The sequence below is a fragment of the Neomonachus schauinslandi genome, chromosome 16, assembly GCF_002201575.2.
Source record: "Neomonachus schauinslandi chromosome 16, ASM220157v2, whole genome shotgun sequence".
In the NCBI taxonomy this organism is placed as follows: domain Eukaryota; kingdom Metazoa; phylum Chordata; class Mammalia; order Carnivora; family Phocidae; genus Neomonachus; species Neomonachus schauinslandi.
In genome coordinates, this window is record NC_058418.1 from 9,362,292 (window position 1) to 9,376,932 (window position 14,641).

At 53.0% G+C, this 14,641-nt stretch overlaps 2 protein-coding genes across 2 annotated transcripts in view; one reads left to right on the forward strand and one right to left on the reverse strand.

The window, feature by feature from the left end:
- Window positions 1-1,254: 1,254 nt before the first annotated feature.
- On the reverse strand, window positions 1,255-7,834 carry FOXA3 (forkhead box A3). The gene is made up of 2 exons (XM_021681169.1): window positions 7,766-7,834; window positions 1,255-2,238 (listed from the first exon to the last, which is right to left on the reverse strand). Exons 1-2 carry the CDS (start codon window positions 7,832-7,834, stop codon window positions 1,255-1,257), a joined length of 1,053 nt encoding a protein of 350 aa, XP_021536844.1.
- A 983-nt stretch (window positions 7,835-8,817) lies between these two features.
- The window catches only part of SYMPK (symplekin scaffold protein), a 35,863-nt gene continuing 30,039 nt past the window's right edge, over window positions 8,818-14,641 (forward strand). Inside the window, 5 exon segments of the mRNA XM_021681344.2 lie at window positions 8,818-8,899; window positions 12,577-12,700; window positions 12,846-12,911; window positions 14,208-14,261; window positions 14,353-14,426. Of these exon segments, the coding sequence (XP_021537019.2) occupies window positions 12,596-12,700; window positions 12,846-12,911; window positions 14,208-14,261; window positions 14,353-14,426 (299 nt within the window). The 5' untranslated portion in view covers window positions 8,818-8,899; window positions 12,577-12,595.

The following is a 14,641-nucleotide window of genomic DNA, read 5'->3' on the forward strand; positions in this document are numbered from 1 at the left end:
ACCCCAGTGGGCACAGTGATATCCTATGACCAATGGAGGCCTACCCCCCCAACACACACACACACACACACACACACACACATACACACACACACCCCATCTCCTTCAATTAACACCTGGTTTGTGCCTTCCCCTCCTCCCCAGCTTAACCAAAAGTTGAGCAGTCCCTAGCTCCTTGGGCCTCAGAGTTAGAGGTGTGTGTCTGGGGAGTGGGGGTGGGGAGATGGCCTTGGTCACTGCAGAGCCTCCTCTCCCAGCCGCCCTGGCCCCACTGCTGCAGGGGCTGCTATCTGTGAGCAAACTGTCCTTGGGGTCAGGGACAGCGAAGAGCCAAAGGTCAGGTCGATGCCTCCCCCAACCCCTCCCCCAGAGGCAGCTAGCTCTTGGGGTCAGGCGGGAGAGGGGACAGGGACACTGCAATTCAGGTGTTCAAGCCCCGCAGAGCCCACCCTCCAAGGAAAAGAGACGTTCAGGGAGAGGCAAAAACAGTGCCTTTAATGGTCAAACACAGCCAGTATCCCGCTTCCCAGGCAAGAACCAGACTTCAGTAGAAATTCCCCATACCCTAGCCAGTCCTTTCTGGTTTCTCCTGGACCAGAGAGGGGAATGGGCTCCAGAAAAAAACAAGGAGTATTCACACTTCCATCCCTCACTCAACTCACACCAAAGAGACGGGGATGACAATGGCCAACCCAGGGGCTGTGGTAGCTATCACGGTGGACAACGGTACACTGGTTATGTCAGCCCACCAAGACGGTGTTCATCATAGCACCCAACGTGCCCAAGAAAGAGATGTTGTGCAGGATGGTGGCCAACTCGGCATCTACTATGCCAAGAAGCCCACCAAAAAAGAAGTGAGCACAGCACCCAACGGGCCAAAGAAGATGTCATTGGAATGGTATTACCATCACATCCAAAGGATTAGTCAAGAGGATGTCCATCACCATGTCCAAAGGGCCAACTAAGATGTCATCCCGGGTGGTGGCCATCAGAGCACCCAAGAGATGGACGAATAACATCAATGGACATGGCAGTCTTTGTAGTACCCAGTGGGCCCGCCAAGATGTCAACAGCAGTTATCACAGTACCCAAAGGATTGGCCCGATGCCTCCAGAGACAGCAGTCACCGCAGTAATAGACCAACCAAGATGGTAACTGACGGGATGAGCCAAGTGTCACCAGGAGGATCAGGCCCCAAGCGCTTGATGGTGTGAGCTACAGTCATACCCCGCCCACCGCACTCCCACACCCCTGCTAGGACGCGTTAAGCAGAGAGCGGGAATAGACACCCTGGTAGTAGACCCCAGGCTCCCCTCCCTCTGCCCCATAGCCCCCAAACCCCACGTCCAGTTTAGGAGGTGCTGGTGTCTGTTCCGACATCAGGTTGTTGATGGAGAAAGGGTGGTTGAAGTTGTAGGGGGCATCCAGCTTCAGCTCCCCGGGGAGCTCCAGGCCAGTGAAATAGGGTGTGGAGGAAGGGGGTGAGCCACAGTCCAGAGCCCCCACGTCTTCCCCGCCCTGGGCCTCCGGCTCAGGGGGCGGAGGCTGGGGCTGTGGGGGAGAGGTGACCGTGGCGGCAGGGGCGGCGGCCGAGGCAGCCGCCCCTGCACTGTTCCTGGAGGTGGAGGTCCCGCCAGCCCCTTTCTTCACCTTCTCCTCCAGCTTGAAGCGCTTCTGGCGGCGCAGGTAACAGCCATTCTCAAACATGTTCCCTGAGCTGGGGTGCAGGGCCCAGTAGGAGCCCTTGCCCGGCTTGTCTGGGGAGCGCGCCACCTTGACAAAGCAGTCGTTGAAAGACAGTGAGTGGCGGATGGAGTTCTGCCAGCGTTGCTGGTTCTCCCGGTAGTAGGGGAAGAGGTCCATGATCCACTGGTAGATCTCGCTCAGGGTCAGCATCTTGCCCGGCGCCTGCTGGATGGCCATGGTGATGAGCGAGATGTAGGAATATGGCGGCTTGGCATGGGCCAGTGGCCGCCGGTAGCCTTTCGGCATCTCCTTCCCGTGCACCAGCCCCGGGCCCGGGCCCCCATACCCTGAGCCGCTGCCTCCACCACCACTGGCACCCAGGCCTGGGAAGGTGGGCCCCAGGGGTGCTGCGGGGGCTGGGGGCGCCAGGGGTCCTGAGGGCAGCGGAGAGGCAGGGAGCCCCCCAGGGGGGTAGGGAGCACTCAGAGGGTTCAGGCTCATGTAGGAGTTGAGGGGGGCCATGGTGGGCACTGGGGTCACCGGCGAGTAGACCTGCAAGGAGAGAAAGAGAGATGGGGGGAGGGCAGTGAGTTGCCACTCTCCTGGTCGGCAAAGGGTCACTGGCCCCCACTATGTGTCCATCTGTCTGTCTGTCTTGCCTCTTCTACAAGTCCCTCCCATCCTTACCTCTGTCTGCAGATGGCTGTCTCTGGAAGTCTCTCTCTCTTCCCCATCCTCATGCGCCCCATCCCTGACCTCATCCTCCATCCCCCAAGGGATCCCTATACTGGAGCTCATGCTTTAAGTGGTTCTCAAAGTGTGGTCCAGGACACCCTGGGGAGTCTCCAAGACCCTTTCAGGATGTCCAGGAGGTCAAAACTATTTGCATATAATACTAAGAAATTACTAGCCTTTTTCACTCTCTGTCTCTCTCAGGAGTTACAGTGGAGTTTTCCAGAGGCCACCGGACATGTGACATTGCAACAGACCAAATGTAGAAGCAGCCACAAGCAGCTGTCTCCTATTGAACCAGACACTGAAGAGATTTGCCAAAAATATAACAGTGCCACTCCTCTCACTAAATGTTTTGAAATATAGTTATTTTATTTTATTTTTATTTTTAAAGATTTTATTTATTTATTTGACAGAGAGGGACACGCGAGAGAGGGAACACAAGCAGGGGGAGTGGGGGAGGGAGAAACAGGCTTCCCGCCGAGCAGGGAGCCCCATGTGGGACTCGATCCCAGGACCCTGAGATCATGACCTGAGCCAAAGGCAGGCACTTAATGACTGAGCCACCCAGGCGCCCCTATTTTTATTTTTTTAAGTAGGCTCCACGCCCAGCATGGGGCTTGAACTCATGACCCTGAGATCAAGAGTTGCATGCTCTACCAACTGAGCCAGCCAGGTGCCCCGAAATATAGTTATTAATAAAAACACAGTATTTATGCTAAAAAATGGTTGGTTTAAAGTTAATTAATCCAGGGGTGCCTGGGTGGCTCAGTCAGTTAAGCGTCTGCCTTCGGCTCAGGTCATGATCCCAGGGTCCTGGGATTGAGCCCCTGCGTCGGGCTCCCTTCTCAGTGGGGAGTCTGCTTCTCCCTCTCCCTCTGCCCCCCACCCCGCTCATCCTCTCACTCGCTCTGTCTCTGTCTCAACTAAGTAAAATCTTACAATTAATTAATCCATACTATAAAAATTTCTCAGTTTTAATTTCTAATACAGTAACTCTTCTTTTTTTAATGCAGTAACTATTGATAGACATAATTTACATGAATGAAACCTGTTTGGGGTCCTCAATAATTTTTAAGCATGTAAAGAGGTCCTGAAACCGAAAAAATCGAGAACTCCTGACTTATCTCCATCCCATCTATAAATATGGGTACTCTCTATCACTCTTTTGGGTTATAGAATTACAGTTGTTAGAGGCCAAAAATGTTTCAGGATTGCGGAGGGGTGGGGGAGGGGCACCTGGCTGGCTCGCTCAGTCGTAAGAGCATACGAGTGTTGATCTCGGAGTTGTGAGTTCGAGTCCCACGTTGGGTGTAAAGATTACTTAAATAAATAAAACTTAAAAAAATTGTTTAAATGTTTCAGTATCAGAAATCACGTTTCAACCTAATCTATATTGCCTCTTTACCATATATCATTAAATCTAAGACATCGCTATTTGTAAGCTGCCGTGTTATTTTAAGTACCAATAAGAATAATACCAATAAGGGGGGAAAAAACACTGTCAGTCCCTAGACACCATTGACTATAAAACCCATCCCATTTTCAGAAATGTTCAAATGAAAAACATGCATCTTAGCTCAATGAAAAACAGTAGACATCACTAGGTCTCTCTAAATAACCCTCTATTCTTCCATCCATTAAACAAATATCTATCTGGCCACCTACTTTGTACCAGGCACTGCTCCAAGCACTTCACAGGAAAGGTCTCTGTTCAACTTTTACAACCGCGCTATGATAACACCCATTGTATAGCTGAGCAAGCTGAGGCCCAGAGGGGTTGTCCAGGGTCAGACAGTAAGGAAGGGGCAGAGCTGGGGTTCTGAATTCAGGCAGTCCGGCTCCAGACCAGTGCTCTGGATCATGCTACAAAAGCAAGTGACCAAGACAAGCAGAAACGCCTGCCTTCACAGACCTGACAGTCTAGCAGGAAAGGAACCAGATAAACATGGAAAACAGAAAATATGGTGGGTGGTGATTTCTCCCTCGCTGTGTGTATTTACCCTTTCCATCCACTGTCCACCATCTTCTCTCCCTCAGTCCGCTAATGGCCCCCTGTCCGCCCTGCTCCCTCCCCACGCGGGGGTCTCATGGCCCTGGGGGTGCTGCTATCTTTCCAGCAGAAGCCGCCTTTGCTGTGAGTCAGTGGGTCCTGTCTTGTCCCCTGTCACTGTAAGGGTCTGCAGGTCCCAAGGTCCTGAGAGAGAAGGGAATGGCCGGAGTCACTCAGAGAGCCGGAGACAGGTGACAACCAACTCTAGTCTGAGTCTAGGCAGAGAAATTCTCTTCTCTCTCAGACACTTCCAGGCAGTTCTTTTGTCTCTGGTCTCTGAGTCTCCCAGCTGGCTCCATGTGTATCTGTCCATCTCTTCCCCCCCCCCCCCCCCCCCCCCCCCCCGCCGTCTCAGTACCTCCCTGCTCTTGCCCTCTCCCTCTCCCCTCTACTCCCCAGTCTCCATCCAAGCTTCCTCTCCTCCAGCCCTGTCTCTCCCCATCTCTTTCTCACCCCTCTGTCTTCACCTCCTTCTCCTGTCTCTCTCTCATCTCTCCCCAACCCCCCTGCCTGTCCCTCCTCGTGACTCTCCCCAACCCTATCCTCTCCCCCCACCCTATCTCTCCCTGTCTCTCTCTGCCCCCCTCTCCTGCCATGTCTCTTTCCCTCCAGCACATCTCTGGACCTCTCTGTCTCTTCACCTCAGCATCACCATCCCCCCAGAAGCCTCCCATTGAAACTGGAATCACAGCTACCCCTCCTCCACGCACTGGTGTCCCCACCACCACCTTGGCTGATTCTGCCCTCTCCTCAGGATAAGGGAAGCGGGTCCTTCAGAGCTGAGGGGAGGCAATGGACTCAGGGGCATCCACAGAGAGTTCCTAAATCCCTCCGTGACCCTCACTCCAATTCTCCAATTCCATGAGCGTCCTCTGTATCACAGAGGAAGAATGACTGGGACCCCAGGGCCCTCCTTTTCTGGGTCCCCACCCACCCGGAAGTCCTCCTTGAGGTCTGACCTCAAGCACTCCAGCTGCCCTAATCCACCCTTGGCTTTCCCACGCCCCAGGGCTGGGATGAACCCCCAGTGTCCGGGTGTGAGCCGGATCTCCCCTGCCAGGGCGGGGCTGAGATTGGGGGGAAGCCCTCAGGGGACCTGCACCCCCATCCCAGGAGGCTGGAATTTCTCTCCTTTCATTTCCTTATTGTCTCTGGGGGAGGGTGTGACAAGGAGCAGAGGAAGGCCGCGTGAAGCCAGAAGGCTGGTTTCTAGTCCCAGTCCCAGTCCAGATCCTCCAGCAGCCCCCAACACTTGGAGAGGCTTCAGAGTTCCCATCTCTAAAAGGCGGGAGCACTTGGACCAGCTGATCTGTGAGAACTGGAGGGCAGTCGGGACACCCCAGGGTGCTAACTTTCCAATTTCCTTCCTGACGGGGAGCCTGACCGGGGGTGTCAATCACCCCAGCAGGAGGGTGCTGTGAGCAAGAAGCAGTTTGGGGACCCTCTTAGTACCCTCTTAGTTCTTAGTTGCTGAGTGAGTGCAGATGTTTCTCTCCCTATTGTTCTGACCCAGGGTGAGGAGGTGGCTCAGCGGATGGGAAGGCTGGGGACACCATATTTCCATTTCCGGCCCCCCATATGTTAACTCTTCCAAAATATGCTCTCAAATGTGAATCATTTCTAGACTGTCCCTCAATTTCTGACACAATTTCAATGTGCAAACGCAAATTCTTACACTTCAGACTGTGCCCCAATAGCGACTCCTCCATCCTTAGACCCACACAACTTACTTCTTAAAGATGTGCCCCCCACCCAAACATAGATCTGTAGTTGGGTCTTCTTCAATCATGTCCCCAGGCTCTGAACTCTCTAGGGGTTCAGCAACCCACCCTCCTCCCCCCACCACTACCTGGGAGCCTCCACTTCCAACCTGGTCTCTCTCTGCCTTCCCCACCATACAAATTCACCCTCAGCTCTCAGCCCTCCCAATCCCTTCCCTGGTCAGCATGCCCCACCCCACGTGCACCTCACACCTCCATAGTCCCAGGACTGGCCCCTCCTGGGCACTTTGCCAATCCCCGCAGGCCTGGGAAACCAGGAGTCCCACCCCTAGGTTCAAACCCCAGACCCAGGACTCAGGCACGGTGGGGCCCCTTGTAAGCCCCCAGATCTCTAAATCCTTGGGGATCTCAAACATTCCAGTCCCCCTCTGACCTGAAGCCCAAAGTCTCCTTCCAGGTTAAGAAACCAAATGTCCGGACCCCCATAACCCTCCTACTAGGACCCCTCCCCTGCCATTTCACAATCTTGACTATAGAAAGAACAAGCTAAGGAGGAGCCCTTGCAGCAATGGGAAAGGGAGTTAGACTTGGGGAAGGACTTTCCTTCTGCAGAGGTGAGGGAATTACGATACACCCTGCCCCCTACTCTAAGGGTGGCCTTGTCAGAGATGGGACAAGTGAGGACATTAGCAATTACTGGAGATTACTGGAAGGGGGGGGTGTGTGTGAAATCTGAAACCCTCCAGCCTCCAACAAGCAGTATCCCTGCTGAGGGTCTCTAAAAACAATTAAACCACTGAAGTTCAGCCGGGAGGGGTAAGGATCATGAATAGAGATGGGGGTGGATATTGACCCCTCTCCTGACAATGCCGTTGCTCACATCTGCTCTCAGGATCCCAACTCTGACCCCATCTGGGCCCCCATTTCTCTGAGCCCCAACTCTCACCCACCTGTTATTACAGGTTCCCAAACCATGTTTCATCTCTGAGCACCTCCATCTCTTAACTTTGAGCACCAATCCCTATTTCTGACTCTTAGGTCGCCACCCCGAAGATGCTTATCCCCCAATCCCAATTCTGATTTCTACCCCAGAACCCCCATCTTTAACTATATTCTATCCCTGAGCTCCCACCTCAGACTTTCCTTAATGGTGACCTTTTTCTCCCATCTCTTAGCTCCGGTCTTTCCCCCTCTTTGGAACCCCATTTCCTAATCCCCCAGCTCTGTCCCCTATCCTGGAACTCGGGTTCCTATCTTTGTTTTTTGGTTTTTGTTTTTTCATTTTAATCCCTTGGATTTTGGGTCCCCAACACCCAGTCTTCCCGTAAACTATGACCTGACCCTTGCCTAAATTTTTCCGTTTGAGCCCTCGCTCCAACCAGCCTAAACCGCACTCCCACGCCTCGTCCCCCACCCCTGACTCCTACACCTGGTCTGCGTGTCTCTAGTTCCTCCGCTCCTCAACTGTAGTTGGGGCCCCCTTTTGATCCCACACCCCATCCTTGCCCCCCATTCACGCTCGCACCCTGATTCCTGCCCCCCACTTCCCGCTCCGCCATCCCCGTGGACACACCTCGCCCGCCTCCGGGTAGTAGCTCCACTCGGCCAGGTCATGGGCCTCCATCTTCACCGAGCCCAGCATCCCCCGGGCCTGCGCCCCCTCCCGCCCCCGCTCCGGCCCGGGGGGAACCGAGCGCTTCAGATCTCTCAGCCGGCACGGCCCGAGTTCCGACCGGTGCCCGCCCGTCCGACCGCCCGGGGTCCCAGCCGTCCTGGGCGCCGCGGGAGGCGGCCACGCTTTATAGCTGGGACACCCCCGCCCCCCGCCCTCTCCCGCCCCGGGCTCCCCTCCCGCCTCCCCGAGGGCGGCGCGCTCGGACTGGGGCGCCCCCTGCGGGATTGCGCGGAGACAGACCTCAGGCGCCGGGAGCCGCAGCCCGGGGCCACGAGAGCTGGAGGTGGCTGAAGAGAGGGAGCTACGGGTGGGAGACACTGCCGATGCTAAAGGCCCCAAGGGCAGAGTTCTGGGGCTCTTCTACGCCAGCGGGTTTCATCACCTCGACAGGAGAAGGCGAATAGCCAGAGCCCAGCATGACCGCGGCGGAGGACAGGGGCCTCAGAGCGCAGTGGACTCCAGAGGTCAGTATATGCTACCATAAGGACCGTAAGAGACCCTCGAACCCACATTCCCATTGGACGGACAGGAAGACTGAAGCTTCCGACAACTGGAAATGCTCCAGACTGCGTAAATGGTCAGGACCTAAGGTGGACGGGATCGGGGACTCTGCTTAGACTCCACTGGGGCAACAGACCACCTCCAGGACCTAGGAGCTTAGTCGCCCAGACTCTCCACCCTCTCTAACACCAGCCGTCCAGGGACTCAGAACAACCGTGAACTCCATTTCCCAGAAGCCTCTACCTCCCTTTCCGTCCAGTGCCTCTGCTAAGGGACTACATTTCCCTTAAGGCATGGCGTTCAAAGGCCGGAAATGAAAGGCATCCCGGCGTCGTCGGGGGGAGGGCGGAAGGCCTCTCGCGCCGCAGGAGGTAGGGGCGGGGTCGGGCCGCAGTGTGGACTCCATTTCCCGGCGGCCCTGTGTGCGCGGCGCGTGCGCAGTGTCCCGGCGGCGAACGGAAGATGGCGACGGCGGCGTCTGTGAAGAGGCGCTGCTGAGGGGGCGCGAGGGGGACGGAGGCCGGCGCCGCGGTGAGCTGGGGGCGGCGTGGGGGCCCGGGAACGAAGGGGGGAGGGACTCGGAAGCGGCAGGGGCGCTGGCCGGCGGGTTGGGGCGCTGCGAGGAAAGGGGAGCAGTGACGTTCGGGACCCCAGTTTCTTCCCCAGCTCAGGACCCTCCCGTGGCTTCCCAGTGCCCTCAGGGCAAAGTTCCAACGTGGCCCCCAAGGCGCGTCCGCCCCGCGGGCCCCGGCTCGGCCTCTGTGCTCGTTCCTCACTTCGCACAGTTGCACTAGCCTTCCGGTTCCTCAAACTCGCCATGCGCCTTTCCGCCTTAGGATTTTTGCACATGCTGTCCCCTTTGCCCGCAACATCCTTTTACCCATTTTGCCTGGCTAACTCCCATTCATCTTTCGGGTCTCGGCATCAACGTCACTTCCTCTGCGAAGGCCTCCTTTCCCGCCCTCCGCCCCGAAATCCGCCTGTTAAACGCTCTCATAGGTCCTTGTCCCTTTCCTTCATGTCACATGTGGTCTGATTTATCATTGGACCTTTATTTGTGGGGTTTTTCGATTAGGTCCTTGACCGTGAACCCCACGGGGACAAGAGTATGTGTTGGTCATCGCTGTGTTCCTAGCACAGCGCTAGTCGCACTGAAGACGCCTGGTTAATGTTCGTTGAATGAATGAAAGATACTCCTGGGGTTACTCCGTACATGAGGGGTGGCGTCATAGCCCCAAGTGGGAGTGGGGCAGTGGTACTCCATAAGGAGTACACCGGGAGGGAAGGGGAAACAGGGATTGTTGGTAATAGCAAAAAGACTGCAAGCACCCCAGGTGTTCTTCAGTAGGGAGACTGGCGGAAAAAAAGCTGATAACATCCACATTATAAAATACTATGCAACTATTAAAGGGAATGGGGGGTTGGGGGAAGGGAATGAAGAAAATGTCTCTACATTGATATAGAGAGTGGGCTCCAGAATATATTAAGTGAAAACAAACAAAAGAGAAGGCCATGCTAATTATATGCTCCCTTTTTACAAAAGAAAGGGAAATGTGTATAGACCTTGTTTTTTTGTTTTGTTTTGTTTTGTTTTTTAAGGATAAACCAAAAAGTAGAAGAGGAAGAACACAGGGTTAAAAAAAAAAAAAAAAAAAAGCTAGATCTCTATTATTGTCACGGAGAGAGTGGAAAAGTTGGAAAGGTTCATCAGGAAAAGAGGTTCATTATGTTCTGATAAGGGACTGGAGAATGCTGGTTGTCAGGTACCATGCCCCTTGGCTTGCTTGAACAGACCTGGGGTGGAGAAGGAATGACTTTCAGAGAGGCAGGACTGCATGGTGGTGAGGAGGATAGATTCTGCAGTCATACTGCTGGGTCTGCATCTTAGAAGCTGTGAGCCTTCAGTCAAGTGACTTTACCTCCCTTGCCTTCAAATTTCCTCATCTGTAAAATGGAGATTAAAAATAGTACCTGCCTCCAAGAGTTGGTGTTGGGAGCTTTAAGTTAACATGTGTATTAGAATTGTGCCCGGCACATATGCTTAAATATTAGTTATTATTTTTCAAGCATTCTAGAGCCAAAGGGTAGGGATACTAAGTCTAGGGATTGGGGAAGCCCTTTGGCACTCACTCAGATATTTACTGAGCGCTTACTAGGTGCCAAGCACTGTTCCACGCTGGAGATCTAAAAAGTGAACAGACGCACACAAATCCTGGCCTTCATGGAGCTTGTAAATTTGTAGTATGTTGATGGTAATAAAGGCTGTGTAGAAAAATAGAGTAACACAGATGGAGAGGGAGAAGGAATTGACACTTGAAATAGGGTAGTGAGGGAAGAGCTGGAGCCCAGAGACCCTAGAGGAAAGTGAGGGCAGAGGTAAAAGGGGCCTTTCATACAAGGTCTTCTAGGCCTTGGTGAGGATGATGGCATGGACACTAAGCAAGATGTGGCTGTGACAGGTGGCAGGGAGACCAGGAAGGAGGCTGTTGGATACTCATTCAGTCAGCAGACATCTGGTGAATAACTACTGTATTGCAGTATATTACATTCCTTTTAAAAGGTGCATCTTTTTCGCCCTCCTCAAATTGTTGTTAACAGTTTATGCAACATCCTTCAGATCTTTTCAGGGGAACATAAAAATAGTAGCTGTACTTATCTTGTGTTTATTTTGTATACTAACTCATCTACTCCTCAGAATAGTCCTGGGAGGTAAACACTGTTGCCATCCCTGTTTTTTATTTCGTTTTTTTTTTTTTAAGATTTTATTTATTTATTTGAGAGCGAGAGCATGAGAGGGGGAAGGGTCAGAGGGAGAAGTAGGCTCTCCACTGAGCAGGGAGCCCGATGTGGGACTCAATCCTGGGACTCTGGGATCATGACCTGAGCCAAGGCAGACTCAGCCACTCAGGTGCCCCATCCCTCTTTTATAGAAAAGGAAACAGACCCAGTTCATTCTCTGTCTTCATACACAAATTTGACAAAAATGGATTGAATTGCTATTTTCTTTGATGCCATAGGCTGTTGCAGACAGCTTTTTATAATAATACATTGAGACCTACCAGATTTATTTTACTGTTTTCCCTCCTCTTCTGGTTTTTGGTTTATCTTTTCATTTTTTTAAATATATATGTGTATGTAGGTATATATATATATATATATATGTATATATATATGTGTGTGTGTGTTTTGTAAAAAGGGAGCATGCAGCAAACATTGTCTTCCACTTCGCATGTTTTCAGTGAATATATGTTGGAATCCACTGTTTATCAATGTATAGAGATTTTCATTTTCTCATCCCTCATTTATTTTAAAGATTTTATTTATTTATTTATTTGAGAGAGAGAGACAGAGGTAGCAACAGAGAGAGCGAGAGAGAGTATGAGCGGGGAGGAGCAGGAGAAGCAGGCTCCCGCTGAGCAAGGAACCCAATGTGGGAGTTGATCCCAGGACCCTGGGATCATGACCTGAGCCAAAGGCAGACGTTTAACCCACTGAGCCACCCAGGCACCCCCATCCTTTTTACAGTTGCATAGTATTTTATTATGTGGATTTATCATGTTTTTTCAGCCAGTCTTCCTGTTTGAGAACACTTGGGTTGCTAATAGTCTTTTGCTGTTAGGAATAATGCTGTAGTTGATCCTTATTAAATAGTTTTGCCAAGTGTGACTCTGGGACAGATGCCCAAAAGTCTTCCCTTCCCCTCTCCCCTTTTTAAAAAAACAGCTCCATAGTATTCCATTTATTTTAACTAGGCCTTTTCTGATGTGTTGAATACTTAGCATGTAGGACTCTGACTGGTGTTCCTCAGAGCTGTGTTGTAGAAAGCTTGCTGTCATGTCTGGTCCCACGTACAGCCCAGATGGCAAGACGAGGCCCTGAAACCAGCAAGGTGTCTGCTGTGTGTTCATTTGTTCAGTCATTCGGCAGATGTTTGTGGCCAGCCTGCTATGTGCAAAGTCCTGGAGGTGGGGCCTGGCACTCCACAAGGGACTGCCTCCGGCCTGGGAGACATCCGTCTCTCCCAGATTATAACCCCTATATACACGCACAGTCTGAGACAGAGCCTGGATGGGAGAGGGGCTTCAGAAGACCCAACAGGGGCAGGACAGAGCGGAAAGGAGGGTCGCGCCCTTTGTGGACGCAAAGTAGGGTGAAGGTCCACCCTATCCACGGGGCCCCAGGGCTTGATGGGTCCTCTTTTCTTCCAGGAAGTACCGGACAGCAGCCATGGCAGGCAGCAGTGGGGATAGTGTCACTCGGCGAAGCGTGGCGTCACAGTTCTTCACACAAGAGGAGGGCCCGGGCATCGATGGCATGACCACCTCAGAGAGAGTGAGCCTGGAGAGAAGGGCGTGGAATGGGGAGGCACAGCCTGTGTCTTTAGGGCAGTCCACCCCCGGGTGCAGAGCCCAGGGGGTGCCAGAGGGGCTGGGCGGGCGAAGCTAGCGCCATCCCCTGCCTCTCCCCCTCCTTCCAGGTGGTGGATCTCCTGAACCAGGCAGCACTGATCACCAATGATTCAAAGATCACAGTACTCAAGCAGGTGAGGGTCTGGGGTGATGCTGGGCTGAGCAGCCCAAGGGGAGAGGCTGGGAACATGTGAAAAAGAAGACACTGGTATAACGCTAGTGTCCACCTTTAAGCATTTAGGATATGCTTGCCGTGGTGCCCAATGCTGTACAGACATGCTCTCATTTAATTCTCACAAAAGCTCTGTGAAGCAGGGTAATTTGGTCCCCAGTTTCTATAGAAAGAAGCAGAGTCTCAGAACTTAAAATAATGAGCCTCAGGTCAGTCTGCTAGGAGCTGGCTGAACTAGGACTTGAATGCTGGATTCCAACTCCAAATCCTATGCTCTTCATCCTTGTATTTCCTCTCTGCCTGGTTTCCGTCTAGTGGGGAAGACATGCAGGTCACCAGACAGTGGGAACAGAGTGGGCAGGCCTGGGATGGAGGAACCCAGCTTGCTGTGGGAGGCTTGAGGGGGCTGCTGCCCCAGCCTGGGGGTGGGGAGTTGGAGGGCTTTCCAGAAGAGGGGACATCGGAGCTGAGACCTGGAGGACGAGGAGAGAAGCAGGCTAAGTGAGAGAGGGAGAGTGTCTCGAGTGGAGTGGAGGGCACAATAGATTATGCAAAGGCAAAAGAAAACAGGAAGAATTGGAGGGAAGGGGCCACGTGCAGTTCAGACCGGGAGGCAGGTGAAGTTCAGGGGTCAGGGGGGTCAGGTCGCCTGGGTGAGAGCCCTAGTTCTGCTGCTTGCTCAGCGTGTACAGCCTGTAGCCTTGGGTAGCTGACTCAACCTCTTAGCAGTGGGAGCCGGGCCTGTGCTGGCACCGGGCTTTTATGAGAAAGTCTGTGGGAAGGGCTTATTCCAAAGAGCCGGGCAAGTCTAAGGGCATCAGAGATGCGTTCTCACTGTCATGAAATGCCTGCTGAATTGTGGCAGTGTGACTGGGGAGTAGAAACAGGAGGAGAGTGGAGAATTGATGGATGAGCCTCAGGAAGGAATTCCTGCAGCACTCCCCTCTTCTTTAGCCCCCCTTGTGTGTCATGTGCTCACTACCGACCAGGACCTTACGCCTTATAGGATCTTCTTACTAAAGCTTCACAAGAGCCCTATGAGTTGGTGTTTTAAGATCCCTATTTCGTAGAAGAGCAGACAAAGTCGGAGGAAGCCACTTGCCCAGGCCATGGTTGGGAGTGGCAGAGCCAGATTTGAACTGAGTTTATCTGCTGCCTGCCTCCATGCTGTTTTCTCCTACACGCTCCTGTCTGTACTGATTGGAGCCTGGTTTTATATGTGTGGTGGCCCTCCTCCTCATCCCCAGTGTCCTTCCAGGTCCAGGAATTGATCATCAACAAAGATCCTACACTACTAGACAACTTCCTGGACGTGAGTGACCAATGGGAGAGAAAGGGTGTGGGTATAGGGGTAAGGGGGTGGATCCTGGTACAGCCCTGACCCGCCTTCCTGATGTTGGCAGGAGATCATCGCTTTCCAAGCGGACAAGTCAATCGAAGTGCGCAAATTTGTCATTGGCTTCATCGAGGAGGCATGGTATGGGGTGACACAGGGAGCCCCTGGGAGCACCCCTGGTGGAGATAGCCTCTTCAGCTCCCCGCCTGGCCCTGCCCTCTGCTTCTTGGACCCATTTTCCCTCCCATGCACACTGATTCCTCAGCAAATATTTAATAAGGTTGAAATCTTAGAGTCATTCATGATTGCTCTGCTTCTCCCACACTTCATATCTATGTCATCAGTAAGGACTGTTG